The sequence below is a fragment of the Leptopilina heterotoma genome, unplaced genomic scaffold (genome assembly GCF_015476425.1).
Source record: "Leptopilina heterotoma isolate Lh14 unplaced genomic scaffold, ASM1547642v1 Lhet_237, whole genome shotgun sequence".
Classification (NCBI taxonomy): Eukaryota; Metazoa; Arthropoda; class Insecta; order Hymenoptera; family Figitidae; genus Leptopilina; species Leptopilina heterotoma.
The window spans coordinates 236,108-260,133 of NW_025110953.1; the positions used below are offsets into that span (position 1 = coordinate 236,108).

Below are 24,026 nucleotides of genomic sequence, written 5' to 3' on the forward strand. Positions count from 1 at the left end.
TTAAATGCTTCAATTGAATTTTTTTGAAATTATTTAAAGTTTTTATTAATTCTATTATACATTTTATTGAAGAATTTCTGAATAATTGAAATTTCATAGAATTAAATTGTAAACAAATGGTTTTGAAAATTCTTAAAGAACTTTATCGAAAAATTATCAAAAATAATTGATTTAAAGAAGGATTTTAGTTAAAAATTCTAAAAAGTAGAAAATAATAATTGAATTGAAATGATGAAAATAATTTTTCACGAGTTACAGTATCAATATTTTTATAAAATAAAAAAATTATTTTATCACTCGGTCATCTTTAATTATTAGAAAACATGAAGAAATCGATCACTCCGAGTCTTCGACTCGGAGCAATCGATATCTTCATGTTTTATTATAATATTCTTGTATGTTATTGAATTGAAATTTTTGAAAATTTTAATTCCTATGGAGAAATAATAATGATTAAATATTTATTTTAAATAAAACTACTTTTCTTTTCGAATAATTTTACAATTAAAGAAATTCGCACATAAAATATATTAGAACATTTTTTCAAGTGTCTAATCATTTTTATATAGTGTAGCAGAATATTCTTTAGGGTCAGGGAAAAAGTTAAAATTTAGTCTGGATATCAGGGAAAAGCAAAATTTAATTTTTGTGGTATACGTGGTTCTTGGTAGCCAGTACAACTTGTTTAATTTTGTTATTGAATTTGAATTGAATAACTATTGAATTATTTAGAGTAGTTGAAAAGTGGTAAAGTATAGTTGATGCTAGTGTAGATGATAGTAATTTTTAAAGCAATGTTTGTTTGGCACTACAGTTGTTTAGTGCATCACTAAATTGAGAAAATGCTAATTCGATGCTAAAGTAAAAAAAGAAAATTAAGAGGATAGCAATTTTTAAGCAATGTTTGTTTGGCACAACAGTTATTTAGCACAACAGTTGTTTATTGCAAATCTAAATTGAGAAAATGCTAATTAGCAGCGTAAAATAAAAAAATTAAGAAGATGGTAGTTTTAAAGCAATGGTTGTTTGGCACAACAGTTACTTAAAGCTGCAACAAATCGAGAAAATGCTACCATCCTTTTCTCGTATAGAAATATTTTCTTAAAAATTTTGACTACATTTCGCTTCTTCCCATAGTGCTTCACTATTTAGTTCTTGTTTTCCCTTTTACTCGAAATAGCATTCTCGTAACACAGTGTGTTTATAAAAAAAATAAATTTAAAACTGCGGTTATTAGCATAAATTTTCATCTAGGTCATGTTCCTTTTTTTTCCCTCTGTTCCACGAAAAAATCATTACCGAACGGCATGAGTTGCTGGAATTGAAAGACTCGTGCAGACGATTTGGCAGACATGTGTATACACACACATATACTACATAGGGGCAAAAATAATGTGTGCGAAAAGATGTACTTCACAACACACGCGGACATAAAGCAGTCGAGCAACTCATACATATATAGGTTGTGTGTACAATTGGCCAGAGGGGGTTTTCTTATATTCGCACACGAAGATGGAAACTGTGTCATTGGACAACTGCTTTGCTCGTGTATTATAGGATTTATCCACCTTCAATACCTTGTGCTTTTTTTTTTGCTTTTTTTTGCTTTTTTTCGAGATCTCGAGGACAATAAGCAATTCATTTTAATTATAATGCTCTGATCGGAAAAACACCGTTAGTCCCACAACTCGCAAGGATGAGAGTTCAATGGTTTAACGAGCCTGTCCGCGAATCAAGGCTCATGTCCTTTAAACTCCTTTTCCTATATAGCCGTCTATATATACCATTATTTTATTTACGACGAGAGTTTGTAATGTAAATAAATACCTTTTAGCTTCCTGACTCTTCCTTAAATGTTGTCCATTCAAATGCTATCTGCACTGTTCACTGTCAGGCACATTGGTAATTAGCTGAAGAGGAGAAAAGACATAATTGCAATTGCATGTTGCGTTTAGTGTTCGCAACAAAATCCACAAATAATTAGAAGTTTTCAACAATTTTTCTTCTTCTTCTTTGGTCATTAGATTTTTTCCTTATAAGTGGATATAAAAACGGTGCTTTTACAAAATAGTCTCGCATTATTTTGTATATATGGCAATCGTTGGGATTTCTTTTCATTGTATTGGACAATTTTTTTCTTTTAATGAAGATGCAAAGAACACTAGTTGCTTGCGATCAAATTTCATTTTGACTAATTAAATTAAATATTATTTAAAACTTTATCATTGTTTTGAAGGGGAATGTTTAAAATTTACAAACGCTTCAAACTAGTAAAGACTTTAATTTAAGATAGTACTTCGAATCACTGTAATTTTTAGGTTTTACAGAAGATAATTTGATGTAATGGAAAGTATACATTTAATTTTTTGAAATGCCAACTTCAAACTATTATTATTTAAAGTTATAATTAAACTACAAATAGTTATGAATTGTAGCATTGCTTCAAACGATCTTCATTTGGAACTACATAGTTACTTGAAGTACCATACTTCGAAAAATAGTAGTTTTCTTCATTGAAGATTTCTTCATGTTTTATAATAAGTAAAAGTTGACCGAGTGATAAAATCATTATTTTATATTATAAGAATATTGTTACTGTAACTTCTTCAAAAATTATTTTCATCATTTCAATTCAATTATTATTTTCTAGAATTTTTAACTAAACTTCTTCTCTAAATCAATTATTTTTAATAATTTATTTAATAATTTTTGAAAAAGTACTTTGGGAATTTTTAAATCCATTTGTTTTAAATTCAATTTTACGTGAAATTTCAATTATTCAAAAACTCTTCAATTAAAATAAATATTAGAAAATAAAAACTTCCGATAATTTCAAAAAATTCCAATTGAACTTTTTCAAAAAAAATTAATTCTGCTTTATTATTAATTAAAAGTATGAAACATTAGGATTTTCAAAGATTTGAATTTGAAACTTCTTCCAAATTCAATTATTTCTAAAAACTCACCCTAAAATACTTTTAATCTTTAATTATTAAGATTTGAATTTGAAACCTTTTGAAAATTCAATTATTTCAAAAAATTCTAATATTCAATTATTAAAAATTGTAACTGAAATACATTCTTAATTCAATTTTTATTAAAAAATTCTACGAGAATTCAATTATTTAACTACAAAAATAAATAATTTATTCAATAATTTAATGTTCCTTAAAATTGAATTCTTCTAAAGAATTTTATCAAAAAACTTTTAAATAATTGAATTCGTTCAAATTTTAATAAAATTTTTAATAATTTGCATTTTTTGGAGAAAATCTATTAAAATTGTATTAAAAATAATTGAAATTCGGGGATGAGCTTTATTATTTATGATAATATTTGAATTCCTAAAAAAAAATTTATTATTTATGAAAAAATTGAATCTCTGAAAAGAATTCAGATATTTATGAAAATAATTGAATTATTGCGAAGAATTTTATAAAAACATTTTAAATAATTTTGCGAAGAATTTTGTTACTTTTGAAAATTTAAATTTTAATTATTAAAATTTTTCAATAAACTAATTTGTTAAAAATGATTTATAAAAAATAATTGAATGCTTTACTCCAATTAGAAGAAAATTGAATTATTTCGAAGAAATTTAATAAAATTGTTAAAAATATTTCAATTTTTGCGAAGAATTGTATTAAAATTGTTAAAAATAATTGAATTGATTGGATTTCTTCTAAAATTAGAATTTTATTGAAAATATTTGAATTCTTTTTTACAATAAATAGAAAATTTAATTATTTCGAAGGATTTTATTAAAATTGTTAAAAAATAATAGAATTCTTTGTAGTAATTTTATTAAAATAGTCTTGAAAATAATTAAATCTATGCCAAGAATTTTATTAATATTCTTGAAAATAATTGAATTGATTAGATTCCTTCTAAAATTATAATTTGATTGGAAAGAATTGAATTCTTTGTTTCAATTCCTTCAATATTTGAATTGATTGAATTCCTTCGAAAATTATAATTTTATTGAAAATAATTCAATTCTTTATTACAATTGAAAGAAAAATAAATTATTTCGAATAATTTCATTAAAATTATTAAAAATAATTGAAATTTTGAAAAATTAGCATCAAAAAATTTTTAACTTAATTCTTTTTTAAAACAATTTTTAGTACAAAATTCTATAAGAATTCAATCATTCAAATATAAAAATTAATAATTGAATTCTTATAAAGAATATATCAACAAACTTTTAAATAATTGAATTGTTTCAAATTTTAATAAAATCTTTAAGAATTTGCATTTTTTGAGAAAATTAATTAAAATTGTATTCAAAATAATTGAAATTCTGCGATGAGTTTTATTATTTATGATAATAATTGAATTCCTAAAAAGAATTTCATTATAATTTAATAATAAATCATTTCAAAATTTAATTATTTCTAAAAATTTACGCTCTAATGCTTTTAATACTACAAAACTAAATAATTAATTGAATAATTGAATGTTTCTTAAAATTTAATTCTCATAAAGAATTTTATCAACAATTTATAAAGGTAATTGAAATTTTGACGAGAATTCTTTTAAATTTTTTAACATAATTGAATTTTGTGATAAGAATTTTATTACTTTTGAAAATAATTGAATTTCTGCAATCATTTGTAAACTTCTTCAAAATTCAATTTTTTTTTAGTGTTTTTAACTAAAATTCTTCTATAAATCCATTATTTTTAATAATTAATTGAATATATAATATATATTAAAAAATTTAACTAAAATTTTAGAAGAATTTGAATTATTAAAACTTTTCAAAATTTAAATTTTATAAGTTATCGAATTAAAACCATTTGAAGTTCATCTACTGAAGAAAATTGTGAACGCAACTCTCTTCAAATTGAATTAATTTCGAGATATTTAAGTAAAATTATTTATTAAATAATTTGTTTATTTTTTGATAGTTGTTCAAGATTTAAGTTATTTAAAAAGAAATTATTGTCAGAAATAGAAAAAATTGAAGGTTTTTTATTAGAATTCGTGGCAATTTCGTAGTTTATGAGGCAAAGAAAAAGGACACCAAAATTCATAGTTTTCTTATGAATTCTGAAAATTTAATTTTTTACAGTAATAAAAATAGTACAAAAGCAGTAAAGATATTAAATAATGAATTAAAAATACAATGAAACAAATAAAAATACAATAAGAAGAGAAAAAAAGTAAAAACAATATTTTAGAACACTGACAAAATATAAATAATCCCTGCAAAAAGTACCTGTTTCGCTTTTTTATCTCCGCGAAGATGATTGTTACTCAAGAAAATTGTTGTTCCGCAATTTTTAAGATCCGCCTCGTGTAAATTCTCAAAAGATTGCATGTGTATATATATATACATAGTGGCAATAATATTTGGAGCGTCAGACATTATTTGTATATTTATGGCGTCAGATAACTGTCAGTAACGAAATGAAAGCTCGCTCCCTGTTATATGTATATATACCTAAAGTCCTTACGACTGACCATCGTTCGTAATTTTTCTTCTTTCTCGCTTTTTTTCACTAGTCCAAACAATGGTTCTGCCTTCGTTTTCAACAACACTAAATCATCATTCTATCATGTCAAACAGAAACGAGTTTTTACTTCATGAAGATCATACGTGTAATATCCACTCTCTTATATGCTGTTCACTCTTCTTACCTTGACCTTTTATGTTTCAACAATATTGCACTTTGAAATAAACTAACGTTTATGCGCTACGTTAGATAAAACACATATATACATTGAATCAGTGAATAAATTGTTGTCGAAATTTATATCCTTTTTATTATAGCGAAAATTCAAAATTACAACCAAAAATTATTGGAATTGTATAGATCTCTAAACAATTTTTGTTTCTGCAGAACCAAAGAAAAAATTAAACAACTTTTTTCGAAGATTTCGGGTTTCAAAAAACTATTTTCCAATATAGCAAGAAAATAAAAAGAAGAGGATTTATTATAAAGAACATAAACTTTAAGTTTCAAAAAAATAAAAATTTTCCAAAGTTGCAAGAAGATTAAAAAAAGAGGAGTTACTATCATCCCTGCAATCTGGTTTTGGAGTGTTAAATCCACGATTAAAAAATAATTTTCAAATTTTAAATGATCAAAGAAAATAAAAATGCCGCAAATATATAACAGGGAGTGTTCGGTAAACATTGTGAACAAGCCCTCATTTTTGAGTTATGAGTCAGTTTATGATAATTTTTCAATAGGTGACGTTTCACTTTTAATATTTTGGTGTCATTTTGGAGGAAAAAAAAGTAAATGAATCACAAAGGATTTGCAATAGAAAAAGAGAAAGAAAATAAAAGTATAAGACTTGTTATAGTTTTTATAATCCAAGGCTTCGCACTGTTTACTACTTTTTTTACGTTATGCTACTATTTGGATATTTTTTTTGCTTCCTCGTGAGGAAGCTTTGTAGTCGTTTAATTTACAAAATTTTTAAAAATCCTTTTAACAAATTTTCTTCTATATAGGACAAAAATTATAAACAAATTCTTGAAATCGATTCAATTATTTTCAAAAAATATTCGAAATTCAATTATTTTCAATGTCTAGTATTTTCATAAAATTTCGCAAAAGAATTCAATTATTTAAAAAAAATATTGATAAAATTCATCAAAAATTCAATTATTTTCATAAATTATAAAATTTCCACAGAAATTCAATTAATTTAGAATAGCATTTTCAAAGAAATTTTAAAAAAATCAATTATTTAACGAAATTTTTCTACAATTCTTCACAATAATTTAAGAACTTTCACTAATAATAACATTTTTAATAGATATTCAATTATTTAAACAAATTTTTGATAAAATTCTAAGCAAGAATTCAATTATTTTCATAAATAGTTTTTCACAGGAATTTAACTATTTAAAATAAAATTTTCATAATATTTATTATATAATATTTCGAAAAAAATTCAATTATTTTCAAAAATAACAAAATTTTTGCACAGAAATTCAATTCTTTTTAAAAATTTTAATAACATTTTTCGCAGCAATTCAATTGTTTTTGAAAATTTTAATGAAATTTTTGGCAACTATTCAATTTAGAGAATTCAATTATTTTAAATAAAATTATAATTTTAGAAAGAATCCAATCAATTCAATTATTTTCAAGAATATTAATAAAATTCTTCTCATAGATTTAATTATTTTCGAGACGATTTTAATAAAATCCTTTGAAATAATTAAATTTACTATTACTTGTAAAAAAGAATTCAAAGATTTTCAATAAAATTATAATTTTAGAAGGAATCCAATCAATTCAATTATTTTTAAAAACTTTAATACAATTCTTCGCAAAATTGAATTATTTTTAACAATTTTATTACAATTCTTTGAAATAATTCAATTTTTTTTACTTGAAATAAAGAATTCAATTATTTTCAATGCAATTTTAATAACTTTGCAATAATTTAATTATTTTTTATAAATCATTTTAAAGAACTTAGTTTATTGAAAAATTTTAATAATTTAAACTCTAATTTTCAAAAGTTACAAAAAGAGAATTTGCACCTTAATTTTTTCGAAAAAATCGATTATTTAAATTTTTTTTTATAAAATTCTTTGCAATAATTCAATTATTTTCATAAATATCTAAATTCTTTTCAGAGATTCAATTATTTTGAGGTATTTTAATAAAATTCTTTGCAAAATTCAATTATTTTCATAAATAACAATATTCGTCATAAGAATGCAATTATTTTTAAAAGTATTACATTTTTTATTGGATATTCAATTATTTAAAAAAATTCTAATAAAATCGTTCTCAAGAAATCAATTACTTTCATAAATAAGAAAATGCTTTCTAGGAATTCAATTATTTTCAAAAAAATTTTTGAAAAATACCACACAGACATTCAATTATTGTCAAAAATTTTAATAGAATTCTTTGTAAAATTTAATTATTTTTAAAAACTTTTCCCAATCAATGATTTTCAATATCGTCTACTTTCATAAAATTTACAAACAGAATTCAATCATTTAAAAATTTTTTTGGAAAAAAAATTTTTTTCTTAAGAATTCAATTCTTTTCATGAATAATAAAAATTTCTCAGGAATTCAATTATTTAAATTAGAATTTGCATAAAATTAGTCGAAAGAAATCAATTATTTAAAAACTTTTATAAAATTCTTCGCAAAAATTAAATTATTTTTATAAATATTGAAATTCTTTCATGAATAATAAAATTTGTTGCAGGAATTCAATTTGTCAGCAGGATAAGAAAGGAGTAAATATTTTTGATGAAATTTAGGAAAAAATCAGGAAAATAAAATATAGAATATAATTTTCTAGTTTTTGCTACTTTTTTAAACTTAATTATCGAGTGCGAAATGTGGAGTCAGTTGATGATAATTTTTCAATAGGTATGACGTTTCACTTTTATCATTTTGGTGTCATTTTGGAGAAAAAGAATTAAATCACAAGGAATTTAAAGTAGAAAAAACGAAAGAAAATAAAAGTAATAAGACGTGTTAGTTTTTATAATCCGATTATAATCCGATTTGTTGCGTAAGATTGCAATTTGTAAGTGCAGTGGACAAAATTGGCAGAAAATTAAAAATGACATTCTTTAGGCGCTATTTTTAGTTTTAATACTGTAAGCAAGCAGTAAATCAAGATCTGATGCAAGTGCGCTGGGTACACTTCCAGAATAACATTTACGCATTCTATTATGCCATTTCCTGAGAGTAGACATGAAGTCATTACATACGTTAAGGAGTGAAAGCTCCATGAATATTATCAACTTACTTTAGCCTAGTTAGAAAACAAAGAAATTGACGCATTTCTCTGTTTGATAAAAGTAGGTCCACATCCGTATAATGTAGGTACACAATCGAAGGTGACATTAAAAATATGTGCAAAAGAAAATAAAGACGCTACTTGTAATTATGATATTATAGTTAAAAAGAAATTTCTCCTTTGGTAGGAGCAGAGAAATGTTTGACAAAAACAATGGTATTTTAGTTGAAAATAATTGTCCTCTTTTAAGTGGTAGAATAATTTCTAAAAGATTGGAAAATTTTAAAAATACTGTCGAAAATGGCACTAATTTTACTATTTCTATTCCCCTAGAAGGTTAAAACTTTCAAATTTCATAAAATCCTGAAGTTACCAACATTTTCGTCGACGAGAATTTTGTTTTTTAAACCCAAGAAGATTAATTTTTTGACAGAACTTAATTTTTATTCCCATACCATCCTAAACAGATTTTAAATCCAATTGGGTCGAGGAAAGCAATAGTTACTCGAAAAAAGCTTTTTTATTTCAAGAAACATTCACTCTATAATTAATTTTAAACAATTAGCAAAAAAGTAACTATCGAAAAATTAAATTTGACAACAAAAAAGTCGTTTAGTCAATTTAGAAAAAATTTGATTCGCTTTTGCTGAATTTACATAAAAAATAATAGGTATTCACTATTCACTACAATCACAACTAAAAATTTGAAAAATAATTGAATTTCGAAAATTTAAATTTGACAACAAAAATGTCGTTTTAGTGAATTTAGAAAAACTTTCATTTGCTTTTCCTGAATTTACATAAAAAAAAAGGTATTCACTATTCAAAACTAAAAATTTGAAAAATAATTAAATTTTAGAAAAATTTAGAATTGAAGTTATTTTTAGGCTAAAAAATAAATTCTAAATTTTTCTAAAATTCAATTATTTTTCAAATTTTTAGTTAGAATTCTCAAAAAAATACGATTACATTTAAAAATAATTTTCAAAAGCAAAAAAAAAAAATTCTTTAAACTATAAAATTGATTTTAATTAAAATTGACAAAATATACATTTATTTGAAAAAAAATGTAATCTTTTTAGATTGTATCCAGAAATTTAATTATCTTTAAAAAATTTTAATTATAATTTTTCAAAAGACTAATTCTTTTCATAATTTCTAACAATTAATTATTATTCACAAACTTGAATAATTTTTGTTAAATAAATACTTATTTTTCCACAAGAATTAAGATTTTAAATAATTTTAATGTAAAACTTTTTTGAAATTTAAAAATATTCCTTAAAATTACGACTGCAATTCTTACAAAAATCAATCACTTTTTTCGAATTTTAAAATAAAATTCAATTATTATTTAAATTTTTAACTGCAATTCATCTTTAAATCAATTCTTGTTAGAAAGTTAAACGAGAATTAAATTATTTAAATAAATAAAATAAAATTCTTCACGCAGTAATTCAATTATTTTCAATATATTTCTAATAAAAATTTATCGAAAGAATTCAATTACGAAAATTTAATTATTTTCAATAAAAATTTTAATTGAATTCTATAAAATAATTTAATTGTTTTCACAAAATTTTCATAAAATTCTTTAAACGAATAAATAAAAAAAATGTTCTTAAACAAAATAACTCAATTATTTCCAAAATTTTTAATTAAATTCTAAGCAAAAATTAAATTATTTCAGGTTCTAAATTATAAAAAGTTACAAAAAGTAATATCTACTACTTTAATAAAATTTTCCAAAAAAATTCAATTATTTAAAAAAAATTAATAAAATTCTACGCAAATATTTAATTATTTTTTTAAATAATAAAAATTTCACAGGAATTCAATTGGATTTTTGAAAGGTTTCAAATTAAAATCTTTCGAAAATTTGAATATTTTACACTTTTAATTAATATTTTTGTAGAACTAATTTAGTTTCATAAGTTTAATTTCAATTCTGTTGAATTTAATTATTTCAAAAATTTTAACGCAATTCTTCGAAAGAATTTAATTATTTTGATAAATATCGAAATTCTTCACCGCAACTCCAAATATTTTCAAGAATATTAATAAAATTCTTTGCAAAATTCAATTTACTTTCATGAATAAAAACTTATTTTCATCAGGAGAATTCAATATTTTCAAAAGTAATAAAATCCTTCGCAGATTTTTAATTATTTTTAATACAAAATTTTAATTAATTTTCTCAAAAAATGCAAATTCTTAAAAATTTTATTAAAATTCATTGAAAGAATTGAATTATTTAAAAATTTGTTGATAAAATTCTTTATAAAAATACAATTCTAAGAAACATTAAATTATTTATTTTTGAATTGAATTTTGAATAATTTATTAAGAATGAATTTCAGATACACTTTTTGATAATAATTCAATATTATAAGCATTATAGAATTAATTTTTAGGAACAATTGAATTTTCAAAAGATTTCAAATTTAAATCTTTGAAGATCTGAATTTTTCACACTTAATTAATAATTTTGTAAAACTAATTATTTTTAAAAGTTTGATAAGTATGAGAATTCTTTACCGAAAATTCAATTATTTTCAGGTATTTTAATAAAACTCTTTGGAAAATTCAATTATTTTTATAAAAAAATAACAATATTCATCACAAGAATTCAATTATTTTTAAAATTAATAAAATTCATGGCAAAATCTCAATTATTTTCAAAAATTCTTTGGAAGAATTCAATTATGTCGATAAATAACAAAATTATTCACGAAAATCCAAATATTTTCAAGAATTTTTATAAAATTCTTTGCAAAATTCAATTATTTTCATAAATATTGAAATTCTTTTTAGGGATTCAAATATTTCCATAAATAATAAAATTCTTTTGAGGAATTCAATTATTAATCATAAATAATGAAACTCATCGCAGATTTTCAATTATTTTTAAATTTTTAATACAATTTTAATTAATTTTCTCAAAAAAATACAAATTCTTGAAAATTTTATTAAAACTCATTGAAAGAATTCAATTATTTAAAAATTTGTTGATAAAATTCTTTTTAAGAATTCAATTTTAAGAAACATTCAATTATTTATTGTTTTACATAAATAATTGAATTCTTGTAGAATTTTTCAATAAAAATTAAATTAAGAATGAATTTTAGTTATAGTTTTTGATAATAAATTAATAACTGAATATTAGAAGCATTATAGAATGGATTGTTAGGAACAATTGAATTTTCAAAAGGACAGGAAAAAACAATATTAAATTTTGGTGGTAAATCTGCAACTCCTCTTCTTTTTATCTTTTTGCAACATTGGAAATTTTTTAGTTTTTTGAAACTTAAAAGTCTTGTTCTTTTTTTCTTATTTTTCTTCTTTTTATCTTTTTGCAACTTTGGAAAATTTTTAGTTCTTTGAGTCTTAAAAATCGTGTTCTTTATAGTAATTAGTAAGTTCTTTTATCGTTATAGTAAGTTTCTTTTATCTTCTTGCAACTTTAGAAAAAAAATAATTAAAAAATTTGTTTGGAACTTAAAAATCTTTTTTATCTTTAATAACAAGATTTTTTGGTTTAAAAAAATAAAAAACTGAAAATTTATATATGAAGTCTTATATCCAAAAAAAAAAAATTGTTTCACACACAAAAGAGATAATTGAAGGTAATTTATCGTTTAACAAGACAAAAGACACGAAATATTATTTCTAGAGTAACAATAACAATAATCATGACCGAGTAATAACAATAAAATATCCTGTAAACGTTCACGAAGCCTATTGTATATATACACATACTTTCCTAGCCTGAAACTGCAATAAATGTCAAAGAATTAATTATATGGAACCTAGCAGTTAGAAAGGTATATACACAGATTGAGTGATTAGTTGTGGAATTTTAACGGACAGTGAAATTAATGTCAACCGGAAAAGAGAATAGCTTACTTTTAGAACATTGCTAAAAACAAACAAAAAAAAAGCAAAAGAGGAAGAAAAAAAAATGGCAATCAAAACGAAAATTTCTATTTATAAAACATGTTCTGTGATCTGACCTTAAGAACTTAATTTATTTTTAAGAAAAAAAAATTTTTTTTTAATATCTCTACTCATCTTTCCCAGTAGAGAAAGTCAATCACTTTCACTAATCAGACCTATGAGGTTGGGAGAGCTCGCGTACTGTTCTTGTCATTAGTAACGCATTAAATTTTTTATTTTTGTCTATATAATTTTTTTTTTAATCTCGGAATTTGTGGATGTGTGTTTTTACACACATGTGTGTGTGATATATTCAGAAAATAATCTACAGGAAATTTTTGTGCTAAATTAACGTTTCATAACTACTTTCCCTGAAACGAATAATGTCATCGACCGTAATCGGCAAAAGCGTTGAATAAAAAAATTTCTTTTTTATTTCCTGACAATGACCGTCAAAATTAATTTCATGGTTTCAATACGGATTTATGAATGAGATTTTTTATTAATTTCAAATTAGGCTCTTGTAGATGAAATTCAATAATATGTTCTCAATTTTTTTCTGGGTGTACTTTTTTCTAATTTAAAATTTTTTTGACTAAAATAATTTTTCGTACTTTTTTCATTATAATTTATTTTTGTATTTTCGAGAGTTGAAAATAAATACTATTTTTTGACTTTCAATCGCTTTTTTAATAGAATTTAAATTTAATTAATTAATTTTCTTTTTTTAAAGTAAACAAATTTGTTTGGAAAAATTCTTTTCTTCTACTTATTTTATAGTTGAAAATAAATAATTTTTTCTGGTTCACAATCTTTTTTTATGACTAAAAATATTTTTTCCAAACATTTTTTCATTCTACATATTTTTGTATTTTCGAGTAGAAAATAAATATTATGTTCTTATTTTCAATCGCTTTTATATAATTTTAATTTAATTAATTAATTTTCTTTTTTTAAAGTGTAAACCATTTTTTTTGAAAAAATTCTCTTCTTATTTTATATTTGAAAATAAATAATTTTTTCTGGTTTACAAACTTTTTTATGACTAAAAATTTAATATTTTTTCCAAACAACATTTTTTCATTCTAATGTCTAATTATTTTGAGTTTGAAAATGAATTTTATTTTTTAATTCTCAATATCTTTTGTAACTAAAAAAATTAACTGAAAGAAATTAATTAATTTTATTTATTTTAGATCGGAAAATAAATTTCATTATTACAGATTTTGTAAATAAATAAATAAATAAATTCATTTTCTTATTTTCAATCACTTTTTATGACAAAAAAATTTTTATTAAATAAGATTCTTTCATTCTACGTATTTTATATTTGAACTAAGTAAATTATTTTTTCTAATTTGCAATTTTTTTATGAGCAAAAAAACCTTTTCCAAACAACATTTTTTCTTTACAATTATTTAAAATTTTTTTAAATAAATTTTATTTTATAATTTTTAATATTTTTTGCAAGTAAAAAAAATGTGTCAGCAAAAAATGGTTTTATTTTATTTATTTTAGAATTGGAAATTTATTTTTTAATTTTCAGTCGCTTCTTATAACCGAAAAGATTTTTTTGAAATAAATTTCTTATTTGTTTTATATTAGAAAATACATTTTTTCTTCTAATTTACTATTTTTTTATGACTAAAAATATTCTTTCCAATTATTATTTCTTTCTAATTATTTCAAACTTAATAATACCTCAACTTTTTTTTACAATTTAAAATTATTTTTGTGACTAAAAAATTTGGCAGAAAGAAATATTGCTTCAATTTATTTATTTTAGATTTGAAAATATAATTTATTTTCTAATTTTCAATAGCTATTTATGACTAAAAAATTTGTTTCAATTAAAATTCTTTTCTTCTACTTAATTTACATTTGAAAATAAATTATTTTTCTAATTTGCAATATTTTTTTAGAACTAAAAATATTTTTTCTAAACAACATTTTTTCATTCTAATTAATTTGAGTTTGAAAATGAATTTTATTTTCTAATTTTCAATATCTTTTGTGACTAAAGAATTGATTGAAAAAAATAATTTGATTTTATTTATTTTAGATTGCAAAATAAATTTTATTTTCTTATTTTCATATTATTTCGCGACTGAAAAAACAGATTTGACATAAATAAAAAAGTATTGAAACTATTCTTGAAAATAATATTTAGTTCTAATTTTCAATATCTTTTTCGACTAAAAAACAATTTGACAGAAGCAAATTTTGTTTCATTTTATTTATTTTAAATCGGAAAATAAATTTTATTTTTTTATTTTCAATCTATTTTATGACAAAAAAATGTTTCTAAATAAGATTCTGTCATTCTACTCATTTTATATTTGAAAGCAAATTATTTTTTCAAATTTGTAATTTTTTATGACGAAAAATAATTTTTTCCAAGTAAAATTTTTTCTTTCTAATTATTAAAAATTTTTTAAATAAATTTTAATAATTTTTAATTTAATATATTTGGAACTAAAAAAAATGTAGCAGCAAAAAATGGTTTTATTTTATTTATTTTGGATTTAAAAATTTATTTTCTAATTTTCAGTCGCTTTTTATAACCGAAAAGATTTTTTTGAAATAAATTTCTTATTTATTTTATATTAGAAAATAGATTTTTTTCTAATTTACAATTGTTTTATGACTAAAATATTTTTTCCCAATAATATTCCATTCTAATTATTTCAAATTTAATAATAAACTTTTCTTTTTACAGTTTAAAATTATTTTTGTGATTAAAAAATTTGTCAGAAAGTAATTGCTTCATTTTACTTATTTTAGATTATAGTTAAATAATATTAAATTATTTTGTATATTTCAATAGAAGATATAATTTATTTTCTAATTTTCAATCGCCATTTATGACTGAAAAAATTTATTTATAAATAAAATTCTTTTATTCTACTTAATTCGCATTTGAAAATAAATTATTTTTTCTAATTTGCAATCTTTTTTTAGGACTAAAAAATTTACTTGCAGAAAGAAAATTGATTTATTTCAATTATTTTAGATTTGAAAATGCATTTTATTTCAATTCATTTATTTTCAATTGCTTTTGCAACTGAAAAAGAATTATTCAGGAAAAATTATTTCTTTCTAATAATTTTAGATTTATAAAAAATAATTAATAAAATATATATAACTAATAACTGTCAAAAACTAAATAACTAATAATAATTTAGAAATGAAATAACAAAATAAATTTTCCACGAAAAATTATTTCTTTTTAATAATTTTAGATTTAAAAAAATAATTACTAAAGTATAACTCGAAATAATTACAAAAATATTTACTAAATAAATTATTAAACTAATAATTATCTAGAACTAAATAACTAATAATAATAATTTGAAAATGAAATGACAAAATAAAAAAAAATATATTCTAAACTTGTTGAAAAATAATTAGAAAATTGATGTCTCGTGACAAATCTGATAAGAAATCAATAGAAAGTTATTATTTTTTTTTTTTTTGTGAAATTATGTTCATAATTAGATGCCTATAATAAAATTCATTGTTTGTATTCGTGTTAAAAGAAATATTTAACTTTCATGAAAGTGTAAGAGGAACGAGTAATATACATAATACACAGACAAAATTTCTCCAATGAGCACAATCAATCATTTCCCAAGTGAATTAGAATGTGAAACTGTCGATAATTTCGCTAGATATAATATAATAATGTAAGGTTTATAATGGAACATGTATCACATGATTAAAGATGATAGCAATCGATCATAAACTAATTGCTGATGAATATTCCTTTTTTTCATTGTTGTAGATGCGAAAATTAAGGGAGAGCGAGAGAAATCATCATATTCGATTGACGCCACGCATCGAGGAGAAAATTCCTAACGGCGAACATGCTGTGAGTACATAAATACACATATTTTTATAGATACATATAAATATCTAAATACATGTATGAAATAATTCGTATATATATATTTATATTCACTCATGTATTCAATGCGTCGATAAAATAAAAAAAATATATACTTAGAAATAAAACTAAATCCATAAAATGAATTAACTTAAAATGACTGCATATAAATCAAATTATACGAGTTGTAAAAACAGTAAATATAAATGAAGTCGTAAAACATTTACATGATAATTATTCGAGCATTAAATTCACTCTAGAAGCACTGTTTTATAATACTCATTAAATTAATTAGATTATAAACACGATTTTAGTTGTACTTTATTTCTATTGAGTTTTAATGCACCGATGATAAAATCAAAAATTGTGTATACAAACAAAAACAGTAATTTGTTTTTATTATATAAAATGATATTGATTTTATTTACAAGGAATAATAATATTTTACTATATCTATTAGTAGAATTCTATTAATTTTGATTTATATAGAGAGGAAATTTTTAGTTATTCAAATTAGCTAATTTAGGTTTGTCACAAAAATTAAATTTTGTTTTTCCCTGACTTTTCCCCGATTTCCAGACAAAATGTTGACTTTTTCCCTGACACTAAAGAATTAAATATTCTGTTTCCCTCTAAAAATAATAAAACACTTAAAAAATTTTTTTAATACATTTATTTGAGAATTTCTTTCTAATTGTAAATATTTATTTTTCCATATAATAGAAATTAAGATTTTCAAAAATTTCAAATTCAAACCATTTTGAAATTGTTATTTCTTCAAAATTATGTTCATTTTAATTCAATTATTATTTTCTATAATTTTTAACGAAAATTCTTCTTTAAATCAATTATTTTTAATGATTTTTCAAAAAGTACTTTGATAATTTTTTAATACATTTATTTACAATTCAATTATACGAAATAATTAAATTCCTGACTTCCTGTGGAATTTCTATTATTTTTTTTGAAAATAATTAAATGTTTGCGTAGAATTTTATATTAAAAAATTTTTTTAAGTAATTGAATTTCTTTTGGAAAATTTTATTAAAATAGAAGATATTAAAACTCATTGAATTGACAAAATTTTTTTTAAATAATTGAATTTTTAACAAGAATTCTATTAAAACTTTTGGAAATTATTGAATTTCGGAGAAAAAATTTATTATTTATAAAGATAATTGAAATTTTGTCAAAATCTTTCTTAAATAATTGAATCTCTTTTGGAAAACTTTATTAAAATAGAAGATACTTATTAAAAATCATTGAATTGAGGAAAATTTTTGAAAATAATTAAATTTTACAAAAAATTCAATTAAAATTTTTGACAATAATTGAATGTCTGTGTGGTATTTCATTATTTATAAAGATAATTGAAATTTTTACCAGAATTTTATTAAAATTCTTGAAAATAATTGAATTTCTAAACACAATTTTATTATTAATTAAAAAATTGAATTTTTTGGAATGATTTTATCAAATTTATTAAAGATAATTGAATACCTGAACAGAATTTTTTTATTTTTAAAAATTATAAAATTCTTGCTCTAAATTTTATTAAAATTTTCGAAAATAATTGATTTTCTAAGAAGAATTAAATTATTTATGAAAATAATTGAAATTCTGATCAGAATTTTATTATTAGTTGAAATAATTGAATTATTGAAAAGTATTTTATCACATTCTTAAAATTTTTAAATATAATTGAATTCTTGTAAAGGATTTTATCAAAAATTTTGAAAATAATTGAATTTCTGCAATCATTTGTAAACTTCTACAAAATTCAATTTTTTTAGTGTTTCAAACTAAAATTCTTTTATAAATCCATTATTTTTAATAATTTTTGAAAAAGTTCTTTGAGAATTTTCAAATCCAATTGTTTTACAATTTAATTTTACAAAATTTCGATTATTCAGAAATTCTTCAATTAAATATAAATATATTAGAAAATAAAAACTTTTTATAATTGAGGCCTTGGATCCAATAACTCGCCCGACGCTCGAAGACACGCGCTAATACCAGTCGGGTAGCAGTGAGTGGCGCAGAGGCGCTCACTGCTCACTGACTGGCAGTTGCGCGTTCCTCCGAGCGTCGGGCGAGTTATTGGATCCAAGGCCTCAATTAAAAAAAAAATTTCAATTAAACTTTTTCAAAAAATTAGTTTTACATAATAGTTAACTAAAAGTTTAAAAATTCATATTTTTAAATATTTGAAATTGAAAAGTTTTCAAAATTCAATTGTTTGTTATAATTCATTCTATAATGCTTTTAATATTCAATTATTACCAAAGTTGTAACTAAAATTCATTCTTAATTTTTATTAAAAAATTCGACAAGAATTTAATTATTTAAATACAACAATAAATAATTGAATGTTTCTTAAAATTGAATTCTTCTAAAGAATTTTATAAACAAATTTTCAAATAATTGAATTTTTTGAATAAATTTTGATAAAATTTCGAAGAATTTCCATTTTTTGAGAAAATTAATTAAAATTGTATTAAAAAGTAATTGAATTTCTGCGATGATTTTTATTATTTGTGATAATAATTGAATTTCTAAAAAGAATTTTATTATTTATGAAAATAATTGAATCCCTAAAAAGAATTTTAATATTTATGAAAATAATTAAATTAATTTTTTTAAATGTATACAAATTTTATTTGAAATAGTTGAATTCCTGTGAAATTTTTTTTTTAAATAATTGAATTCTTTTGAAAAATGTTATGAAAACAGTAGATATTGAAAATCATTAAATTGACCAAATTTTTTCAAAATAATTGAAATTTTGCTAAAAAGTTTATTTTAATTTTTGAATATAATTGAATTTCGCTGAAAAATTTTGTTATTTACAAAAATAATTGAAATCTTTACGAGAATTAAAAAAAAAATTTGATAGTAATTAAATTTCTGCGAAGAAATTTATTACTTTTGAAAGTAATTGAATTTATGTGATGAATATTGTTATTCATAAAAAGAATTGAATTTTGCAAAGACTTTTATTAAAATACCTGAAAATAATTGAATTTTCGATAAAGAATTTTCATATTTATCAAGATATAAATGAATTCTTTCGAAGAATAACTATAAAATTTTTTAAATAAGAATTTGAATTATGAAAATTTGTCAAAAATCTAAGTTCTTTAAAATTTCTAATAAAATTCTTTTAAAATTGAAACTTTCTAAAATTTCAAATTAAAACCTTTTGAAGTTCATCTATATACGAAGATTGTAAACGCAACTCTTCTGAAATCCAATTAATTTTGAAATTTTTAAGTAAAATTATTCATTTAATAATTTATTTATAAGTAATAATTTTATAATAGTTCTTGAAGAATTAAGTTTATTAAAAAAGAAATTATTGTCAGAAATAGAAAAAATTGAAGGTTTTATATTAGAATTCGTGGTAATTTTATAGTTCATGAGGCAAACAAATAAGACACCAGAATTCAGATTTTTTCTATATAAATTCTAAAAGTTTATTTTTTTTCAGTACTTTTAATAAAATTATCTGATGACCAATTCTATTTTCCCTGAATTCCCTTATTTTTCTAAACTGAGGCAATCCTGTAATTTTTGCTTACTTATTCGAATTATTAAAAATTTTTACTAATTTCAATTGCCTAGTTAATATTTTTCACTATAATTTAGATTTTGAGAGGTGAATGATAAATTCGTGGAAAGTAAGATAATCAGTCGTAGGGAGATTTATGATTGGCTTTTTTTCCATCATATTGACGTGTCGCTAAGTGCTTTGGAAATTTTTTCAGGTGGATTTATGTAAAAGAGAGTGTGAAGCTGTGGCTGAGGTGGAACGTCTTCGGGAACTCGCGGTCGAACAGCAGGAGGCCATAGAGGTACTCAGGCAGGCAGTCAAGGTAATTTTACCATCATCATATTATCGTCATTGTCGTCGCGCGTAATCATGTTTACACCGCAAAAAAAAGAGAAAAAAAACGAAACCCAATTGGTTGTCTTGTATAGTTTCTTAAACGTTTGCAACTAAATACAGAAACATATCCATTTTTTCTTCTTCTATTAAACGTCACGGTTGGGCGAGAAACCTTCTTTTTGACTAATTAGAAAAAAAATTCTTTTTTTTACATTTTACTTATATTTTATAATAGTAAAAAAATAAATAATACTGGTAATAATAATAATACTCTCTCAATTTAAATTGGAGAAAAGTCATTCACTATAATTCAAGTCAATCTCCAAATTTAAATTAGTGAAATGTCGTCCACTTATTAAATTTTCATTAATCGTTTTTTTTTTATTAATTTTCATTTATTAGTTATTATTTCATTTAGTAGTTTCAAATATTTTACTGAAATTTTAATTAAAAATTACTAATGATTTTTAGAAATTATTGCTAATTTAAATTAGTATAGACAATTTTTTACTAATTCAAATTTAGAGAGCAGAAAAACTTTCCACTAATTCTTTCCTCTAAATCCGAATTAGTACTAAATTTAGTACAAATTTGACTAAAAATTAGAAAATCTTACTATTTCAATTTGTAGTTTTAAAATTTTTAATGAAGTGTTTTTGTGGAAAGTTACTAAGAATTAGAATAGAAAATTTTACTTTTTTTAATTAGTAGACGATCTTTCGCACTAATTTAGATTTAGAAAGTAATAACAATAATAGTGGATAAAAAGTTAAAAATAAAAAAAATTAACGAAAATTTTATAAAGAATTTTATCAACAAATTTTTAAATATTTGAATTCTTTAGACGAATTTTAATAAAATTTTTAAGAATAATTATTGCATTTTTCGAAAAATTCAGTTTAAAATTGTATTAAAAATAATTGAAATTCTGCAATGAGCTTTAATTTTTATAATATAATGAAATTGTTAAAAAGAATTTTATTACTTATGAAAATAATTGAATCCATGAAAAGATTTTAATATTTATGAAAATAATGGAATTATTGCGAAGCAATTTATAAAAAAAATTGTTAAATAATTGATTTTTTTCGAAAAAATTTATGCAAATTATATTTTAAATAATTGTATTCTTCCGGGAAATTTTATGAAAATAGTAGATATTGAAAATCTTTGAATTGAAAAAAAAATTTTTGAACATAATTGAAATTTTGTCAAGAAATAAAATAAAATTTTAAAAAATAAAAATTTTTGAATATAATTGAATTTTGATGAAGAATTTTTCTATTTTATATTTACAAAAATAATTGAAATATTGATGAGAATAGAAAAAAAAATTTTGAAAATAATTGAATTACTGCGAAGAATTTTATTACTTTTGAAAATAATTGAATTTTGCAAAGAATTTTATTAAAATTCTCCTGAAAATAATTGAATTTCTGAAAAGAATTTTGTTATTTATCAAGATAATTGAATTGTTTCGAAGAATTGCCTTAAAATTTTTCAAATAAATAAGTAGTTCTTTAATAGTTTTTGGTTCTAATTTCGCTTAAAAGAGAAAAAAATGGCAGATGGTGTTCAGTACGTTTTGCATTTTGAACTTCCTCGTCAAGTAAGTCATTATTGGCTATAAATATTTTTTTTTATTTTAACCACTCTCTGGGAACCTCGCTCTTCAACTTGTGAGTTTTATTCCTCGTCCTTTAGAAGAAAAAAAAAATAATCGTTCCACGAAGGAAATGATACTTTTCCGTTACACCAGGCTCATTTGTATGGAAATGAAGCTTGAAAATTCAAATTCCAATATTGCACTTCATTTAGAAAGTATTTTTTTCAAACTACACTCCACAAATATGGTATATATAAAAGGAAGATTAAAAATTTCTTACTGTGTGAACTAGAAATTTTTCTCTGAATATTGTATAATTAAAGCAGAGTATTAAAGAACAATTTTTTTATTTATTAATATTTGTAGTAATAAGGATAATAACTAAACTAATAATAAATTATTATAAGTATTAGTTACTATATAAATTTAAATTAATACTATTTAATTATTACAAATATTAATTTTAAATTTTAATAATAATCATAATAATAATAATAATAATAAATGATAATAATAATATTAATATTAATAAAATTATAATAATGACAATTACAATAATTAATTTTTTTTACAAATTCTTCTTTTTCAAGTTGTTAATTAAGAAATACAGTAAATTGATTTTTTCGAAAAATATTTGAACTCTAAATTAGTAAATTCAAATTATTGAAAAGTCAATGATTCAAATTAGTAAAAAAAAAATTACTTATTTTTAGTGAAATGTAATCTATTGATTAAAACATTTTGAAAATTCAATTTCTTGTAATAATTAATTCTAAATGCTTTTAATATTCAATTATTATCAAAAAGCAAAAACTGTAACTAAAATTCATTCTTAATTTAATTTTTATTAAAAAATTCGACAAGAATTTAATTATTTAAATACAAAAATAAATAATTGAATATTTCTTAAAATTGAATTCTTGTAAAGAATTTTATAAACAAATTTTCAAATAATTGAATTTTTTGAATAAATTTTAATAAAATTTTTAAGAATTTCCATTTTTTGAGAAAATTAATTGAAATTGTATTAAAAAGTATAATTGAATTTCTGCGATGATTTTTGTTATTTATGATAATTATTGAATTTCTAAAAAGAATTTTATTATTTATGAAAATAATTGAATCCCTAAAAAGAATTTTAATATTTATAAAAATAATTGAATTTTGCAATGTATTTTATTCAAATTGATGAAAATATTTGGATTCTCGTTGAAGAATTTCGATATTTATAACAAAACAATTGAATTCTTTCGAAGAATTGCGTTAACATTTTTGAAATAATATTAAATATAGATATATTTACAAATTCAACTTATTTCAGCAGAATTGAAATTAAACTTTTGAAACTAATTAGTTCTACAAAATTATTAATTAAAAGTATAAAAGATTTAGATTTTCAGAGATTTCAATTGGAAACCTATCAAAAATTCAATTCTAAACATATAATGCTCTTTATATTCAATTATTATCTCAAATTTTAACTGAAATTCATTTTTAAATTAATTTTTATAAGAATCTTTCGAAAAATTGAAACGTAATTTATAAAAAAAATTTTAATAATTGAATTCCTGTGAAATTTTTATTATTTATAATTATGAAAATAATTAAATGTTTGCGTAAAATTTTATTTAAATTTTTTTTTGTATAATTGAATTCTTTTGGAAAATATTATTAAAATAGTACCTAATATATTGAAAATAATTGAATTGAGGGTAATTTTGAAAATAATTGAAATTTTGCCAAGAATTTTATTAACATTTTTGAATAAAATTGAATTTCACTGAAAAATATTGCTATTTAAAAAAAAATTGAATTCTTAACGAGCAGTTTAAAAAAATTTTTTGAAGATAATTGAATGTCTGTGAAGAATTTTATTATTTTTGAAAATAATTGAATTCTTGTGATGAATATTGTTATTTATGAAAATAATTTAATTTTGCAAAGAATTTTATTAAAATACCTGAAAAT

General features: G+C 20.7%; 1 protein-coding gene across 2 annotated transcripts in view; it reads left to right on the forward strand.

Annotated features, from left to right (window-relative positions):
• Window positions 1–24,026, forward strand: part of LOC122502775 (janus kinase and microtubule-interacting protein 2-like) — a 205,919-nt gene that overhangs the window by 165,212 nt on the left and 16,681 nt on the right. For both annotated transcript variants that reach the window (XM_043612978.1, XM_043612976.1), the window contains exons 8-9: window positions 16,462–16,548; window positions 20,331–20,438. In XM_043612978.1, the coding sequence (XP_043468913.1) occupies window positions 16,462–16,548; window positions 20,331–20,438 (195 nt within the window). The remainder of the gene's footprint in view (window positions 1–16,461; window positions 16,549–20,330; window positions 20,439–24,026) is intronic.